This window comes from Phocoena sinus, chromosome 4 (assembly GCF_008692025.1).
Source record: "Phocoena sinus isolate mPhoSin1 chromosome 4, mPhoSin1.pri, whole genome shotgun sequence".
Lineage (NCBI taxonomy): Eukaryota > Metazoa > Chordata > Mammalia > Artiodactyla > Phocoenidae > Phocoena > Phocoena sinus.
In genome coordinates, this window is record NC_045766.1 from 14,922,056 (window position 1) to 14,941,371 (window position 19,316).

Genomic DNA, 19,316 nt, shown 5'->3' on the forward strand with positions numbered 1-19,316 from the left:
TCTTCCTGAACAGGGCTTCTGTTGTTTGTTCTTCCCCCATCCCCTCTCTTGGCAGTGTCAGGCACTGACCAAAAGTTCACTTTCCCAGTCGGCTCTGTGTTTACTAAACAGAGGCAAGAGCTGCCTCTCCCTGGCCCTCCGCCCACTCCATCCCAACATGCCTTCTCTCTTGGCCACTGGACAAGGCTGGAATCGAGGACGTGCTTTCTTCAAAGCTCAGTGTTCTTTTCCTATACAAACCCTTCTGGTGGCAGATGACAGGAATGTAACCAAACTAGCTTAAACTAAAAGTGTCAGAGGAGTGGGAGTGGTGATCAGTAGGCCTTGCAAGAGCCAAGAACCAGGGGCTCAGTACAGCTTGTACCTCCACCTAGGCTGCCACCTCCTTTCTCTACCTTTTGCTCTTCTGGGGAAGAGATTTCTCCACGCAGTGAGCATGTGGCCACCAGCAGCTTTTCCCTTCTAGGAGCAGATTGAAATATTCATGGTGGGCTCTGATTGCCCCTTCTTGAAATTGTCACATGGTTGGATGGAGTGTTATTGATGGCTGGCCTAGTTTAGGTTACTTGACTCCGTTGACACTTAGCTTGCTTGCACACACTCTTTCTTTTTAAAATCATTTTTATTGAAGCATAACTTGCTTTTAATAAAATGCTCTCCTACAAGTATACATACAGTTCAATGAATTTCAAGAAATATGCCTACCCCCATAACTACCACCACAATCAAAATATAGAACATTTTCATCACTCCCAAACTGTCCCCTACCCCTTCCCAGTCATTCCCATTTTTTCCCACTTTAGATAAGTTTTTCCTTTTCTAGGATTTCATGTAAATGGAATCATGCACTACATAGTCTTTTGTGTCTGGCTTGTTTCATTCAGCACAATTGTTTAGAGATTTATCCACATTGTTGTATGTATCAAAGTTCATTCCTTTTTATTGCTGAGTAATATTCCATGGTATGACTTTATCACAGTTTGTTTTCCATTCATTTGTTAGTGGATGTTTAGGTTGTCTCCAGTTTGGGATATTATGACTAAAGCTGCTATGAATGTTAGTGTACAAGTCTTTGGGTGGACGTATATTTTCATTTGTTTTGGGTAAATATCTAGGAGTAGCATTGCTGGGTCATAATGGTAAGTTATGTTTAACTTGTTAAGAAAATGTCAAACTTTTTTGAGTAGTTGTACCATTTTCCATTCCCACCCACAGTATGATAATTTCAGTTGCTCCACACCCTGCTAACACTTGGTGTTGTCAATATTTTCACATTTAGCCATTCTGATAGGTGTGTGTAGTACCTCACAATGGTTTTAAATTGCATTTCCCTGATGAGTAATAATGTTGTAGCTTAGCTTTCCATTTTCTTTAATTAATTAATTTTTTTTGAATTTTTGAATTCTATTTTTTTATACAGCAGGTTCTTATTAGTTATCCATTTTATACATATTAGTGTATATATGTCAATCCCAATCTCCCAATTCATCACACCACCAATAAAATAATTGATTTTATTTATTTATTTTTGGCTGCACTGGGTCTTTGTTGCGGCACATGGGCTTTCTCTAGTTATGGTGAGCGGGGGCTACTCTTTGTTGCCATGCGCGAGCTTCTCATTTCAGTGGCTTCTCGTGTTTCAGAGCACAGGCTCTAGTCTCGCTGGCTCAGTAGTTGTGGCGCATGGGCTTAGTTACTCCACAGCATCTGGGATCTTCCTGGACCAGAGCTCAAACCCGTGTCCCCTGCATTGGCAGGCGGATTCACTGTGCCACCAGGGAAGCCCTCCATTTTCTAAATGATACCTTCTGAAGAGCAGATGTTTTACATTTTGATCAGGTTCCCTTACCTAATTTTTATTTTTTGTTATTATGTTTTGCGTCCTCTCTAAAAATATTGATATAATTGGCTATCCCCAAAGTTGCAATAGTTTCCTCTTTGTTTTGTTTTAGAAGTTTTATAGCTTCAGCTTTTATGTTTTGGTCTATGATACATTTTTAGTTAATTTTTGTGTATGGTATAAAGTAAGAGTTGGGATTCACTTTTCTCATATGAATATCCAGTTATTCCAGGACTTGTTTTCGAAAAGAATATCCTTTCTTCACTGAATTACCTCGGCAGCTTTGTTGAAAATCTACTGACCCTATATATATGGGTCAATTTCTAGACTCTCTGTTCTGTTACATTAAGCTTTATATCTCTCCTCGTGCCAATATCACACTGTCTTGGTTACTGTAGCTTTATAATAAGTCTTGAAATCAGGTAGTATAAATCCTCCAACTCTATTGTACTACTTCAGTGTTGGTTTGGCCATTTAGATCTTTTGCATATCCAAACACAATTTTGAATCAGGTTATCAAATTCTATAAAAAACAATTAGGCTTGGATTATTATTGAGATATCATTTAATTTATAGATTATTTTGAGGCTTGGCATCTAAACAATATTGAGTTTCCTAATCCATGAACATTCTATATCTATTTATTTAGGTCTTCTTTCATTTATCTTGGAAATTTTTTGTAGTTTTCATGTACAGCTCTTGTTCATAATTTGTTAAATTTATCCCTAATATTTCATATATATATATATTTTAGATTTTTTTTCTTTCATTTTTCTTGGCTGTATCGGGTCTTAGTTGTGGAACGCTGGATCTTCGTTGAGGCATATGGGATCTTTCGTTGCGGCACGGGCTCTTTGTTGCGGTGTGCAGGCTTCTCTCTACTTGTGGCATGCAGGTTTTTCTCTCTCTAGTTGTGGTGTGCAGGCTCCAGGGCGCGTGGGCTCTGTAGTTGGCGGCAGGTGGGCTCTCTTGTTGAGGCATGTGAGCTCAGTAGTTGTGGCACAAGGGCTTAGTTGCCCCGCGGCATGTGGGATCTTAGTTCCTCCACCAGGAATGGAACCCGTGTCCCCTGCATTGGAAGGTGGGTTTTTTACCACTGGACCACCAGGGAAGTTCTGATATTTCATATCTTTGAAAGCCATTGTAAGTATTATTTTTTATTTATTTATTTATTTATTGCGGTACGCGGGCCTCTCACTGTTGTGGCCTCTCCCGTTGCGGAGCACAGGCTCCGGACGCGCAGGCTCAGCGGCCATGGCTAACGGGCCCAGCCGCTCCGCGGCACGTGGGATCCTCCCGGACCGGGGCGTGAACCCGCGTCCCCTGCATCGGCAGGGGGACTCTCAACCACTGCGCCACCAGGGAAGCCCGTAAGTAGTATTTTTAAAGTTTCATTTTACAGTTTTTTCTTTTTAGCTTTGTAGAGATTCAACTGATTTTAGCGCTTTGACCTCAGATCCTAAGACCTTTCTAAATCATTTATTCCTTAAAATTTTCTGTGTAGAGAAACATGTTATCTGTGAATATAGACAATTTTCTATCTTCTTTTCCAACCTGTATGCCTTTTGTTTCTCTTTTGAGCTTTGTTAAAATGGTTAAGACCTCTAATACAGTGTTAAACAGAAGTGAAGAGAATGTCAATCTTTGCCTTGTTTCTGACCTGAAGGGGAAAGCATTCAGTCTTTCACCATTAGGTATAATATTAACTGTGGGGTTTTTTGTAGATGTTCTTTATCAGGTTGAGGACATTCCTTTCTATTCTTACTTTGCTTGGAATTTTGAATTGGCAAGTGCCTTTTCTGTTCTATAGAGATAATCGTATGAATTTTTCTGTTTTATTCTGTAATATGGTGAGCTATACTGATTAGTTTTTGCACATTAATTCAACTTCACATTCCTGGGCAAGGGATAAACTTGTGTGTGTGTGTGTGTGTGTGTGTGTGTGTGTGTGTGTGTGTGTGTGTTCATGTACTTAAGAATTTTTTTTTGGCTGCGTTTGATTTGTTAATATTTTGTAAATGATTTTTGTGTCTATGTTCATGGGGGATATTTGGTTGTAGTTTTCTTTACTTATAATGTCTTTGTTTGGATTTGGTATCAGGTTAATGCTGGCCTTAGAAAATGAGTTAGGAGTATTACTTTCTCCTCTACTTTATAAGATCGTTTTTGCCACAGTGGTGTTACTTCTGTTAAGTGTTTGATAGATTTCATGAGTGTAACCACTTGGGTCTGGAACTTCCTTTAACATTCATTATAGTGCAAGTTTGCTGTACCCAAATTCTCCCAACATTTGTTTGTCTGAAAAAGTTTATTTTTGCCTTCAGTTCTGAAAGTTATTTTCATTGGTTTTAGATTTCTAGGTTAGCAAGTTATTTTCCTTTTAGCACTTTAAGGATATTCCATTGTCTATGACTTGTGTGGTTTCTGACAAAAAGTCTGAGACATTTATTGTCTTTGCTCCTCTGTACCTAATTTTGTCTCTTTTCTCTGGTTGCTTTAGAACTGGGAGCTTGTCGTTTTCATAATATTAGGAAGAATTCTGGCCAAATCTTTCTTCACATATTTTTTCTTGCCCCTTCCCCCCTTTTTTATCCTGGACTCCAGTTACACATATGTTAGATCACTTGATACTGTATGACAAGTCACTGAGGCTCTGATCATTTGTTTTTCTATCTTTCTTTCTCTCTGCTTCATTTTAGATAGTTTGTAATAATGTCTTCTAGGTCATCTTTTTTCTTCCGCATATCTAATCAGCTGTTAATCTTATCCACTGGAATTTTTATTTCAGATATTCTATTTTTCATCTCTAGGAATTCTTTTTGGCGCCTTACATCTTATATTTGTATCCTCATTATGCTCATGTTTTTCTTTTCTTGAGAGTAGGGTTCACTATTTACTTATGGCAAATATTCCACATCCATGATCCTCTCCTGTCAGAAGTTCTTTGAGAGTATGCCATGGGCCTTGGCCAGTCGGAGAATGGCATCATCTGACTCTCCCATCCTGTGAATGGCCCCACAGAGAGCCTAGGTTTTGAACTGGGTGTTGAACCTGCCTGTTACTTTGTTGACCTCAGCCAAGTTCACCTGGACTGACACGTGGTCTTTGGCGCGATGATGCGGTTGCTGGCAGAGTATTTCTGCGGCAAATACAGGTCCATGAACTCTCTGGCATCATTTTGCATGTTGAGGGCATGTCTGGTGGCACCACAACAAGCATGGGAGCAGAAAGGAAGCGCCACATCCCCCAGCAGCACTGATGTTCATGTTTTTCTTTAACGCTCCGAGCATACTTATAACATTTTAAATAGCTGTTTTAAAGCTATTTTCTGTTAATTTCCTCATCTCTTTCATTTCTGGTTCTGATTGTATTGACTGATTTTCCTCCTGGTTATGGATTACATTTTCCTGCACCTTCACTTGTGTATTAATTTTATTGGTTGCTGGATACTGTGAATTTTACCTTGCTGAGTACTGTATTTTGGTTTTTGGTTTTTGCTTTTTTTTTTTAATTTAAGGAGTGTCAACCTTTTTCTCTGACAGGCACTCATAATGTCTTCAGATCAGCTTAACCTTCTCAAGACTAATTTTCAAGATGTTTAGGCAGTGTCTAGAATACCCTTCTTTCTAGATCTACTTTAGCTTACTTATGGAATCTTTCATAAATGCACTATTTATTCAATAAGATTTTCTCCACTCTGAATGGTGGGAACCCAAATTATTCCTAACCCCATTTGAGTTCTGAGAAATGTTTGGTTTAGCCTCCCTATTAAATTTTCTTTCCCTAGCAGTTGTCCTTGCCTGGCCTCCACAACGCTCAAATTGATATTTAGCCACAATCTCCAAGGTGTGACAATTCTGGATCTCAATCTCTCTTCTCTTCCTCCTCTCTTTGTGCATTCCCTGCTCTTTGGTACCCTGTGCTGCACATTCTAATTGCCTCCACCTTACCAAACTATGATCTCTGTCTTCTCAACTTGGGGTGGCCATCGGGCTGTTTCTTTTCTCTTCTCTGCCCTGCTATCTGGACATTTTGTCCAGGAAGAAAGCTAGTGTGATTACAAGGCTTACTTTATTTGTTTCCCTTCTCTCAGGGATCACAGTCCTGCACTTCCTGTTGTCCAATGTGTTAAAACATTTTTTTCGTATGTTTTTCCCCAGGTTTTTTTTTTTTTTTTTCTCACCTGTTTAAAGTGCTAGGGCAAGTCCCATATCAGTTATTTCTCATAGGTGGAAACAGAAGCCCATCCTGGTTTAATTTTTTGTTTGTTTGTTTTGTGTTTTATTTGTTTAGTTCCCTGCTTTAGTACCATGTTTTTGTCAAGACTTTAGCGTTTCCCCTGACGATGCAAATATCATTCACCCTATTTTATACTCACACTGAATGAACTAGTGATTACCACTGGGGAGAGGGAGGGGATGAGGGGCAATATATAGGTAGGAGAGGGAATAAAAGGTTATTATAGGATTATATGAAATTATCTGTGTGAAACTTTTGGAAATTTTAAAGCACGGTAGAATTTAAAGAATCTTTCATTCAATAATAAATAAATAAATAATTTAAAAACATCAGAAATTCAAAAGCTACAGTTTTAATCATTTGACCATAAGCACAGGTGACTGAAAATAGACTTTCAAAAAGGCTTTCTCAGTAAGTGCAAACCTTTGAAAAAGAAAAAAAAACTGCAATTGTATACAGCGGCTCTTTGTGTAACTTAACCTGCTTACAAAGCTATTTTCATTTATAGAGTTGTATTGTCTCTACAGTTATCAGTCATTTCTAAGAGCAGAAACGTTTTAAGAATCTGTATTGGCAGGCAGAGTAAACATGCTTTGAAAGGCTCAAAATGCAATATGAGCTATTACTCCACACACTTCTATTCTGAGCAAGGGCATCTGTCCTGACAGCTCCATTCTCTCACTGGCTCTTCTACCCTGGCGGCTACTATCGAAGGCCTGTTCAAAACAGAGCTGAAGCACTCCATTTGTCACTCCCTGTCTTTGGTATGGGATTCTCTCTAAGGAAATTTGACATCTCCTGTCCCATTTATTTTGATATTTCCTACTTGCAGACAGTTAAAACACAGTACAGGCTTTGGAGTCAAACAGACCTGGGTGTTTCAAGTATTAGCTTCATCTCAAGTTATTTGATGTCTCTGACAGTTTTTTTTGTTTGCTTGTTTAAACTCATCTACAAAATGGGAACACCAGTATTTAACCAGCAGGACAATTGTGGGCATCCGAGGAGGGTCATGTGCCTGGCCCACTGCCTGACACACAGGGCCTCCTCAAAAATTCATAGCTGTGACTGCTGTTACTTTCATCTGCTAGATTTCATCTAGGATGACATTTTGCTCAAATACCACAGTTCTGTAAACAGCATTTTGCCTTTGCATTATTGTTAACACTAATTACTACAGCCTAAAGTGCCAGTGAAATGAACAGACACTGATTTTAATGCCCCAGCAGTTACTACCATGTAAGGTTAGAGTATCTAATGCCAAGACAAAGATTAAATCATTAGGCCCAAATCTTCCTTCCCATAATGCTATTTTCTTTTTTGGTGTGAAATTCACTAAAATGAAATTAATCATTTAAAAGTATACAATTCAGTGGTATTTAGTATGTTCACAGGGTTATGCAACTACCACCTCTATCTAGTTCCACCATAGTTCCAACACCCCAAGAGAGCATCCTGTACCCATCCTCCTCTTCCCCAGCCCCTGGCCACCACCAATTTGCTTTCTGCCTCTATAGATTTACTTATTCTAGATATTTCATATAAATGGAGTCATATAATGTGTGGCCTCTTGTGTCTGGCTTCTTTCATTTAACGTATTATTTTTGAGCTTTATCAGTGCTGTAGCATGTAGCAGTACTTTACTCTTTTTACGGTAGATTATATTCCATTTTGTGGATGTACTATATTTTGCTTATCAATTCATTCATTGCTGTGCACTTGGGTTGTTTCCACCTTTTTTGACCATTGTGAAAAGTGCTGCTCTGAATATTTGTATATATGTATTTGAGTATCTGTTTTCAATTCTTTTGGGTATATACTTATGAGTGGAATTTCTGGGTCATATGATAATTCTGTATTTAACTTTTGGGGGATGCTTTGGCTTTTTTCTCCAAGGGAAAAGGCACAACCAGAGAAATGGGACCTGAGAATTTATGTGGGCCAGGCAGCCAGTCCAATTTGTGTCTACCCCTCTCAGCCAACCCTTGACTTTGTCTTTACCTTCTTCTTACAGCAGAGAAAGGTAAGTGCTGTGGGTCACTTACACCCCTGGCCTGTCTCCCGTAGGGCTGTGTCTGGCTGCCCCTGAAAAAACTGTGAGATGGTGCACTGTCTCAAGTCATGAGGCCAATAAGTGCTACAGCTTCCGTGACAACATGAATAATGTCCTTTCAGTGGATGGTCCTCACGTCACCTGTGTGAAGAGAACCTCTTACCTTGAGTGCATCAAGGCCATTGTGGTAAGTCACTGCTGCCTAAGAAGAGTGGAAGAAAATCCATACTTTCTCCTTCTTTTTTTGTACTTGTTATAGTTTATTGCTTCAGAACAACTTTCTCCCCCAAGGAACTAGACCATGCTTTAGAGGAGAAAGAAATAAGCTAAAGACTTGAAAGTACAGAGACTATGTGTAGATGAAAATATAGGTGCTCAACATTCATTAATAGTGAAAACAACAATAATAATAATTAAACAACTGATAGAGAAGGATTCAGTGAAAATGGTCACGGTAAAGCAAAGCCAGAATTGCACTGAAAGAGAAATCTATAAAGACTCAGAAATAAACAAGAAGCTGTAGTATCACTATTATTACTTAATATTGTTTTTGGAATTTCCTAGTAATGCAATGATATAAAATACATATGAGATAGAAACAAACAAAATATCAATATTTTCAGATGCTTGCATGCCTAGAAAGTACAATGGAATCAAGAGAAATGTTACCATAATTATTAATGAAAAAATTAGTTTGGTAAAAGATAAATATATCACAATTAATGTCATTTTCATATATCAACAGTCACTAGTTGGGGAAAAATAACCCCAAATTGTGATCTCATTTACATTTAAAATGATATACAGAAAAATGTTGCAGGGAAAAAATCATATGAGAGATCCGTAAGATTATTATAAATGTAATACAAAAGTCTGAGACAAATGAACAGTACTTATTAATAAATTAAAACATATGCCATATTCCCAGACAGGAAGACTAAACTTCATATATGTGCACATTTTCCCAAAGTTAATTCATAAATTTAATATAATTGTTATCAAAATTATATTATAAAATTTAAAAAGTCAGTAAAATGAGTTTACAATTCTTAAGAAGAAGTGTGGGTGAGAATATAAAACAGTATTATGAAAAATAAAATGAGCTGGGGAGTAGCTGAGGCCTGCCTGAAACTATAACATGTTTAATAACAGCATTACAAAGAACAGGGTCCTCGGACAGATGTAGAAGATCTGGAAGAGAACAAAATTCAGACATATTCCGAGCTTTCTATACATACATCCATCTGTCTAATTATCTACATGATATGATGTAGATGCAAACTATGATGAATGTCCAACACTAAGGCAGTCTGGTCCTAGGCTTAATGGTTATATACACATAGATTTAGATATTGTATGATAAGGCATACTTTCCAAACAAATGTCTGAGAAAGGATTCTTTAGTTGGACAACTGGATAGCCATTTAGAAATAAAATCAAGTGAGATTTTTAATCTATTTACCAAAATAAACTCCCAGCTTGACTCAATTTGACTAATGTAGATAGATATGAAAAGATAAATCACAGAAGTAGACAAATTTGGAAATGTAAAAATTTTAAGTCTCTGACAAAGGAAAAAGATTAAAGCCCTAAGCATACAGAAAAATATATTCACATCAGCTATAACGAAACAGTGTAGTGTAAAAGCTATGTAAAGATGTCATTTAAATGTATTAGAAATGCTTAAGAATAACAAGCTATAAACAAACTACTCACAGAAATGACAACTAATAGACGATAAAAGTAAGGAAGGGAAAATGTTCATCCTTTATAATAATCAAAGGATGCAAATAAAACCACCTTAAGGTGGCAGTTTATATCTCGTAATGTGATAACATTTCTTAAATGATAGTATTTCTTGCCAGTAGTTTTGCTTGAAATTGGTATGCATTGCTATGGGCATTAGAAATAATAAATTTCTACATCATTTCTGGAGAAAAATTTGGAAATATTCAGTAAGGGTCATAAAGATGTACACAAACTTTATTTATTTTCTCTAATTCATTCATATTTATATATGACCTTATGCAATTGTGGGACCTGGTTAAGAGATATCTGTAAGACTATTGTCTTTGCATCTGATACTGGAACTTGAGGAGGAGGTGGTCAGGAGGGGGAAGATGTGTGCAAAGCAGGAAAGACTGAGAACCATCTAGAACCTCAGTCATGAGCTGGAGCCCATGGGGATGGACTGAAACCTGTTCTTGTTGCTTCTGACCTTGATGGTGTTCACAAGGCCTAGTGGCCTTCTTGTCTTTTACCTTTATACTAAATCCCTCCTTTTCTTAAATTGGTTTCTGATACATGCAACCAACAGAATACTAATTTGATACATGTATATACATATGTATACATATAATTATATATGAATACACATTGTAAAATATATGTAAGAAAAAATGAGATGGAGTAAAGGGAGGCAAGTATACAGAAATGTAGTATTAAATTTATAAAAAGCTAAATTACTTTAAATGTCAATTAAGAAATGAATAAAAAGCACTATTTACAATAGCCAAGATACAAAAGCAACCTCAGTGTCCATCAGTAGATGAATGGGTAAAGAAGATGTGGTGTATATATACAATGGAATATTACCCATAAAAAAGAGTGAAATCTTGCCATTTGTGACAACATGGGTGGCCCCAGAGGGTATTATACTAAGTGGAATAAGTCAGACAGAGAAAGGACAAATGCTATATGATTTCACTTATATGTGGAATCTAAAAGACAAAACAAATGAACAAATATAACAAAACAGAAACAGAGTCATAGATACAGAGAACGGGTGGTTGCCAGAGGGAAGATGGGTAGGAGGAGGAAAGATATAGGTGGGGGAAATTGAGAGGTACAGACTTCCAGTTGAAAAAAAAAGATTTCCATGAGGAAATGAGGGGTAGGGAATAATCCAACCTCATTTTTGAGAAGAGGCTGTGAAGTTACTGCTTCTCTCAGGGAGGAAGGAATTCTTGGCTGAGAGATCCTTGAAGAGGGAATCCAGACTCAAGAGTGCAAACCATGACTTCTTATGGGTGGAAATATTCTACAACTCATTCACTCAATTCAACATTTATTGGACACCTACTGGCAGTCGGTGCTGGGATTTGGCGGGATAAAACAACACAGTAACATCCCCACCTTGGAAGAGCCTGCATTTCAAAGGGGAGGACAAACAATAAATAAAGGTTTGTCAGATGGTTGATAAGGGCTCAGGAGAGAAACAGAGGGCTCCCAGCATTTATGAGGTGGTAGTTTTAAGAGCACAGTTGGAGAAAGGCTCACTGAGAAGGCTTTTGAGCCAACACTAGGGGGGCGGAGGAGGTCTGAGCCATACCAAGTATCCATGGCGATACTTGTCAAGTGTCCCTGGCAGAGGGTTAAGTGAGTCTTCCTCAGAGGTGAGGGGCTTCATTCATGTCTGGCCTTTTCTCTTTCAGGCAAACAAAGCAGATGCTGTGACCGTTGATGGAGGTTTGGTGTTTGAGGCAGGCCTGGCCCCCTACAACCTGAAGCCCGTCGTGGCAGAATTCTACGGGTCAAAAGATGGTGCGTCTTCCGTGGGGACCCAGGTCTCTGTTCTGACACAGCAGCCACAGCAGGAGGCAGGGACTCTGTTGGCATTACACTTGCAGGGAACAAAGCTGCTGGAGTTCTTTAGACTGTGAGAGGCTGTTACCTCTGCTAACTCATGGGGGCTGGGATCTTGGCTCTTTCTGGGAAGCTGTGAACTCTGAGCATCCTGATGGGAATGCTGCTTGTGCCGCTGAGTGACAGCGGACATGTTGTCCAGAGTCCACTGCCCGCCCGGTGGGGTCGCCCATCTCTGGAGACACACAGATCTGGACAGCCTCTCCGTGTGCCAAGTCCTCTGCAGGTGCTAGAGAACACAGTTTGAAGAATGGGGTTTGGGGAGGCGAAGAATGGGGTGCCTGCCATACTTGTCCATGGGTGTCACCAGTGTGTGCGTGAGCATGGTCTGTCTCAATTTGAGTCCAGCTTGCAGGGCCCTGGCAAAACCCTGGAGATGCCCTCCATACCTTCCCCCCACACCTTCATCTTCGTGCCCAGGCTGCAGACAGAGAAGGGAGAAGAGCCCGTGGGGAGAAACAGTAAATCTCAATGACTGGGAGCTGCAGGCCCTGTGATAGCTGGTGCAGAAAAAGAACTCAAGTGTATTGCCTTGAAGAGGGGCAGTTTCCTTTCTTCTGTCAATCAAGGGCCTTTCCCTTTCCTTTTCTGCCTGCTTACCAGGAGATGTTGCAGGTCCTCGGATCCTCCCAAGTTCCATTGCACACACTCTGGAAGATGAGTGGCAATGACGTGGCAACTTCCTTTGGCCCTTCTTTCTCTGCTCCTTTTCAGATCCACAGACTCACCATTATGTTGTAGCCGTGGTGAAGAAGGGCAGCGATTTCCAGCTGAACCAGCTCCAAGGCAAGAAGTCCTGCCACACAGGCCTGGGATGGTCTCCTGGGTGGAACATCCCCATCGGGATACTTCTTTCCTCTGACTTGGTTGAAAAAGGTAAGCTGGCTGGGACGGGGTACGCTGAGGCAGGGCTCCTACTCCCAGCACCCACGTGGATTCTATCGGGGCCTTACGAACACTAACAGGCGTACAGGTTTCATAAACTCCAAGATGCGGACAACATGCTTTAAACGTGTGCTGTCTGGGTTTGCTGCACCAGCGAGCCTTGGGAACTGGCAGCTGAGCCTTTCCTTCTCTCAGCAAAGGAACCCCGGTCTCTGAGCTCCTGGCAGCCCCACATTCACGGTAATCCCAGCAGTTTGGCTTGATAAGGGCCATCGTGGAGGCTGATGAGAAAGGGGAACTGCCTTCCAGCTGCCCAGGAAGGCTCACTGGGGATGATCGCTCTACCGCCAGCAGTCAGGCCTCAGTGCTGTGGGTGAGGGCTTGGGATGAAGGCAAGAGGGGATGAGTGGACCAGAGCTATGATTTTTTGTGTACTCCAGTCTCTTGTTCAGTTCCGATGAGCCATGGTGAGCCTAGGGTGCCTTTTCAGCCCCTGAAAGATGACAGCCAAATTTTCTGTGCTCTGCCAAAGTGTGTCTTTTTGAGCCCTGCCAACTCTGCAGCATTTATGTTTCACCTGTGTTTGGGGCTGCAGAGGTCAGATGGGGTGCTGCAGCCTGGGCCACAGCTCTGGCCATGTTTGCACTTTCTTGGGGTTCCTGCTTGCCCCGGTGTCAGACGCTGTGGGACGTCTGTCTGGGCGGTTATGATGCGGCTGTTGGCACACCCCCGCACCCATGAGGCAAGTTAATCCAACCCCCTCCCATGAGTTCCTGGAAGAGGGATCCCCAGGAGCCACCACAGACCCTGGATCAGAAGCGGAGAGGGGTGTGTGGGACCACGTCCTGAGATAAGGAAGGGCTGTCGGGGGTTCCTGCGTGTTTAGAGTCCTGCGGCCTCCCCCACCACCCCCGAGCCTCCGTGTTGGTGAGCTAACCAGGTGAGTGGTGCTGGGGCTGCAGCTTGGGTCAGTGCAGCTCAGCAGTTTTTGCGCCCTGCAGGGGACAGGCTGGGAAGCTTCTCTTCGGCTGGAGCCCCGGGACCACGCGTGAGCCAGCCACGCCCTCAGACCCGGGCACTGTCGGCCACCTCTACACACCCACTTCCTCATGACAGTCCCAGGCAGTGCATGCAGACCTCTGGGCTCTCACATACGGACACACACACACACACACACACACACACACACACACACACACACATGCATGCACGACCAAGGGGCCCTGGCAGCTCATGCCCTGAGGTCCGTGTGTCTCCATGTTGAGCAGTAGCGGCTAAGTTCTTCGCGGGCAGCTGCGTCCCCTGTGCGGATCAGACGGCCTTCCCCAAACTGTGCCAACTGTGTGCGGGGAAGGGGACCGACAAGTGCGCCTGCAACTCCCATGAACCGTACTTCGGCTACTCGGGGGCCTTCAAGTGAGTGGGGCCCCCTTGCTCCTCTGCCTCACTCTGATGATGGGGAAACTAAGGCACAGGGAGTGGACGGGGCCTGCCCCAGACCACCTAGAGTGTCGGTGTGAAACACAGGGTCTCGAGTGCCTCCCACGGCCCACCCTCGTTCCTGCCCGTCCTCAGGGGCAGTCTTCTGTGGGGGAGCCCCGCTCATCTCCCCAGATGGAGGGGTCTGGACCAGGGAGGTCTCTGGGATCCATGGACACAGGCTTGGACTCCCAGCTGGGCCAAGGGCTGGGAACCCTCCCCCACACCAGCTGCTTCTCTCTACCTGAGTATCTCTGTGTCAGGGGTGCATGCTGCTTCTCCCCACCTCCCACTCAGCCCCCTGCCTGCAGGCACCTCTCCATACTCCACGCCCTGCAAGAGACATAGCTGCTGCTCAAAACCAGAGCAAAACTGGCCGGGAGTCCAAGCCTGTCTAGAGTTTTTAACCTCTATGTAAAAGGCTTTAAACCTTTTTTTTTTTTTTTTTTTTTTTTTAATCTGTTGCTTTTGGCTGCCTTCGAAGAGGAAGGTGGTGGGTCCCTCTTTTGCAGCCTCCCTCCCCAGAGTTGCCTGGGATGTAGCTTAGGGGGCTCCTGCTTGCTTCAGACCTGGGCTTGGCTGTGGGGATTCAAAGGGTCTTCAGACAGGGCCATCACCTCTGTGAGGACGGACTGAAGCCTGGGAAACTGTGGGTGAAGCCCTGTTAGCCAGTGGCCCGGGGCAGAGCCTGGGGAGGGGGGTACTGGGGGAGGGGCGAGACTGTGCTGTGGACAGTGCCTGACCACAGCTGTCCTGGTCCTCAGGTGTCTTCAGGACAGTGTGGGGGATGTGAGCTTCGTGAGGCACATGACGGTGTTTGGTAAGTGCCGGACGGAGGAAGAATCCTGCGGGCCACCCTCTGGCCAGAGGAAGGCATTCCTTCCTGAGCCGCCTTACATCTAGAGATGGGTGGTGCTAAGATCTTAATGAAATAGGAGAGTTTCTGTATAAAAAACACTTCCACTATTTGTACTTTGTTTAGTGATCAGTTTGTTCAGTCTATAAATCTACCAAACAAATCTGAGCATTTAAGCATTACTCACCAACTAATAAAACAAGTTTTAATAATCAGATTCTCTTAGTCACTGGAATACCAGTTTCCAATCTAATCACTTTCTCCTGAATACTTCATTATGAAGGGCTCCTAAATGCTTTAATCACCTTAAACAAACACAGATTATTATAATGATTTCAGAACTTATTAGCACATCTATAATTAAATCTGTTGCAAAAGCATTACTACCATGGACAAAGATGTATTTCTATGTTAAAAAAAAAAAAACCTTCCAGAGTTTTGGGCAGTTTATCAGAAACAAACAAACAAAATAATATTTCAGACAAGTTCAGTTTACAGATTCTGGGTTTTATAACCAATTAAATTTCTATTAGATACAAAACACACTTGTATCACTTAGGATATTTAAACAAGAGAGGTGTATTTTATGCTAGGTTCATTTTTTAAAATGTGTCTGCCACCTCAAGGAGAATTTTGAGCCCTCACTTTTTCCAGGGGCCTTGGTTCCTCGCAGCCTGTTGTCTTTCCCTGACATGGAGCAGAAGTGTAGTGGCTTTGTTCCCTTGCTCAGCTGTTCACAATTCACTGTCCCCTCATTATCACCCACTGACCTGGTTTGCTAGCATTTTGGCAATTCATGTGTATCTTATCATCAATAATTTTAATTAGTGGTGTCATCTATGGGTTTTGTCTCCCAGAATCAAGTTTTTCCCGATAGCCGTCATTGTTATTTCCTCTGGCTGCTCAAGTTGGCACAGTTAGGCCAATGGGTAGCATCTTCTAATGCTCACCCTGGAGAACTAAAAACATCCTCACTTTCTGAAAACAACCAATTGTCCAAGACCATCCCAATTTCCCTTTGCTGAAAGTCACATGTCCACTATTATATAAGATCCCTCATTGTCTTTTAAGCAGAAGTTTCTGAGTTTCATTGTCCTAGCTTGGCGCTGTGTCAGCCACAGACTAACTCAGACTTTGATGAGTTCCCTTAACCCTCTTAGCCTCAGTCCTCATCTCTAGAATAGGATAATCTGGATAATCTAGCAGCCTCCCCCAGTTGTTATGAGGATTAAACGAGACAGAGCATGGAGAGCCTTCAGGTCAGTCTTTGGTGTGCTGTGAGCGCTCAGAAAACATTTGCTGTCACCATCCTTGTTCGCAGAGCCTTGGGCTAAGCATGCCTCCCAGCCCTAGGTCTCTCTGCGGTGAGAACGTGTCATTTCATCTCCTGAGGGCTCAGCATCCTCACCTGTATAAAATGTATTTGGAAAAGATTCTCTTTTAGTCCTCCTTAGGCTGTTAAAAAATGATTAAAGAAGACAGTTTAAGTGATACAAACTTCAACACTTCTTGAAGTGGGCAGTCTCCATTCAGAGAACTGCAAAATAGGGCAGAAGGCAGGAAGCTTTGATAGGATAAAGAACAACTAAGAGAAAAATAGATAATATCTGATTGGCTGGGGCCACATTGCCAAGGGTGAGAAGGAAGAAGGAAGGAAGTATAGACCCAGAGTTGGCTTGGCACTGGGGGCCTGGCTGACTGGATAGACTGCGTTTCTGGTCAAGCAGAACATTTACAGGCACAGGAAGTTATCTAAGTTTCGGTGGTGACGTGGCCTCCCAGGCAGGAGCAGCTCCGTCTTGGGCTTAGAAAGTTATTTCAACAAATCCCCAAACAATCTGGGATACAGGGAGGGGCAGGGACCACACCTCCTTCTCTGCCTGCCGACGGCTCATGTGGGCTTCCCTCCACAGAGAACCTGGCTGACAAGGCTGACAGGGACGAGTATGAGCTGCTCTGCAGGGACAACACCCGGGGGCCTGTGGACGAGTACGAGAGGTGCCACCTGGCCCGGGTCCCTTCCCACGCTGTCGTGGCACGAAGCATGGGCGGCAAGGAGGACCTGATCTGGGAGCTTCTCAACCTGGCCCAGGTAGCCCCACCCACCATCCTCCCCTCCTGCATAGGGGTCCCTGCTTGGATTTGGGGCACTCTCGTTGACTCCCTTCTAGCCACTGTGGAAGTCGTGGGTGTCCAGCACAGCGGGAACCATGCCACATGTCCTCCGCTTCACTGATAACACTCGGTCTGGATACGTGATGGGCAGCAGTGGCCATAAAACTCCCTCCCTTGGCATCCTCAACGCCATGGGCCAAAGACTGCACAGAAGCCCCTTGTTGCCCCAATTTATTCTTCTCAGTTGTAAAGAGGTCCTCAGGCTACAATGCAGGTGCCGTTCCTCCATGAGGTGCTCCCCTCTTATCCCATTGGTGGGGACCCCTCAGCGGCAGGTTCCCGGCTGTGAGCATTCTGTGTCCTGCGCTGGTGGCCCTCTCTCCCAGCCCGCCCTCATCCGGTCACCTGTCCCATCTCTGTCAGCACCCTCTGCTCAGCACTGGGCGGTCAGAGATGAACTAGACACAGACCTGCCCTTGGGTCACTCACAGACGACTGTGGAAGATACAGTGAGCACATTATACACACAGATAATCACCAGAGGGCACAACCTTGGGGACATGGATTATGTACTTTGAAGGGACTGACTTGCAGGGCGTATCTGGAAAGGTTCCTGGGCCCCGGGGTAAGCTGTGGGCACCCCAAGGAAATGTGGGGTTTGCCAGAGAAGGCAACATGCAGAGCCACTGCAAAAGCAAAAAGCAGACAGACGTCGCAAAGAGCATGTGGGTAGGTGTTACCGTCAGCTACCATCAGGAATGGCTTTGGGCCAGTCAGTGGGAGTTATACGCAAAGGGCCCTTCGCTTTTTGGGGGTGCCAGAAAGAGGAAGGGACTGCTTGAAGGCCTTCAGTGGCAGGCTTGGGGTGGCAGACGCGCCCAGGACTTCTGATCTCCAGGCTTGATGGTCCTGGATCAGCACCCGCTCCAGGATGAAGCCCACTGGAGCCACTTGGGGCAATCAGATGGCCAGCAACAAGGCCACCATCACTGACTGCCCCATGGGAATGCAGCATAGGAGAGGGGCAGCTGCCTGGCCCATGGTGACAATTACCCTTTATGCAGACCTGGGGGCAGCCCCTGGCAGTCTCCCTGAGGCCCACAAAGCAGACAAGCTGGGATTTACTGGAGAAGATTTGAGAACCCCATGAGCCACAGGGACTTTGGAGGGCCTTGGCATGGTCTTTACTCTCAGGCACTCATATTTCTCTCGCTCGCTGCTCTCCTTGTCTGGTTTGGGGTTTGTTTCTCCTTTACTTCCTTATGCTAGCCTCCTTCCTTCACTGTTTCTTTTATCCTTTGAACAGGAGAATTTTGGAAAAGACAAGTCAGCAGAATTCCAGCTCTTTGGCTCTCCTCATGGAAAGGACCTGCTGTTTACGGACGCCGCCCTTGGGTTTTTAAGAGTCCCACCTAAGATGGACGCCAAGCTATACCTGGGATACGAGTATTTTTCTGCCATCCAGCATCTAATGAGTGGTGTGTAAGGTCCTGCGGGGGAACCTGGAGAGCTTGGACATGGGGCAGGGTGTGGCCATGGAGGTTTTCCTGGTGCCCACAAGCCTCACCTCACCCAACCTTCACTGGGCTGCAGGGTCCAAGGGAACTACCACCTGCATTGGGTTCATGCAAGGATTTTCTGCTGATCTGGGGAAAAGGCCTGAATTAGGGGGGTCACAAAAGGCTTTGAAAGACCTTCAGATTGTAGGCAACTTGAAGTAATGATGGTCCTGGCTCCCTTGTGTGAACCAGCGTTGCCCCACCCTGCAGTAGGTCTGTTTGACAGGGAAAATAGCCCATCCTAAACTGCAGTGGGAACACAGCCTCTGCCACCACCAGGAGCACAGCTAGAATTTCAGAGGGTTTTAATCCAGTGCCTGCTTTCCCTTGGATCCCCATGGTTTATTTCTTCCTTCCTTCCTTCTTTCCTTTTTTTTTCCCCCTTCATTTAGTTAACCAGTAGTTATGGAGCATCTACCAAAGCCACTGAGATTGATGTGGGCGTCAGAGCAAGCAGGCCCACCCAGAACAAATGACACTGGCTTCCAACTAGGGGATGCTCCCTCGGTGGGAGAACCCCATCGTGGAAGAGAAAACCCCAGAAGGCCCTGAGCCAGGCTGGTGCTCAGAGAGGCCTCCCCTGGGGTGGTGACGTCTGAGTAGGGGAGGTCAAGAGGGTGCTGGCTCTGCCTTCACTGCTCTTTC

General features: G+C 43.9%; 1 protein-coding gene and 1 pseudogene across 2 annotated transcripts in view; one reads left to right on the forward strand and one right to left on the reverse strand.

Annotated features, from left to right (window-relative positions):
- Positions 1-19,316, forward strand: part of LOC116753531 (inhibitor of carbonic anhydrase) — a 40,351-nt gene that overhangs the window by 1,466 nt on the left and 19,569 nt on the right. For both annotated transcript variants that reach the window (XM_032631379.1, XM_032631380.1), the window contains exons 2-8: positions 8,147-8,319; positions 11,567-11,675; positions 12,492-12,653; positions 13,931-14,078; positions 14,906-14,961; positions 16,911-17,089; positions 18,419-18,590. In XM_032631379.1, coding sequence (XP_032487270.1) covers positions 8,147-8,319; positions 11,567-11,675; positions 12,492-12,653; positions 13,931-14,078; positions 14,906-14,961; positions 16,911-17,089; positions 18,419-18,590 — 999 coding nt within the window. The remainder of the gene's footprint in view (positions 1-8,146; positions 8,320-11,566; positions 11,676-12,491; positions 12,654-13,930; positions 14,079-14,905; positions 14,962-16,910; positions 17,090-18,418; positions 18,591-19,316) is intronic.
- On the reverse strand, positions 4,774-5,024 carry LOC116753532 (annotated as a pseudogene).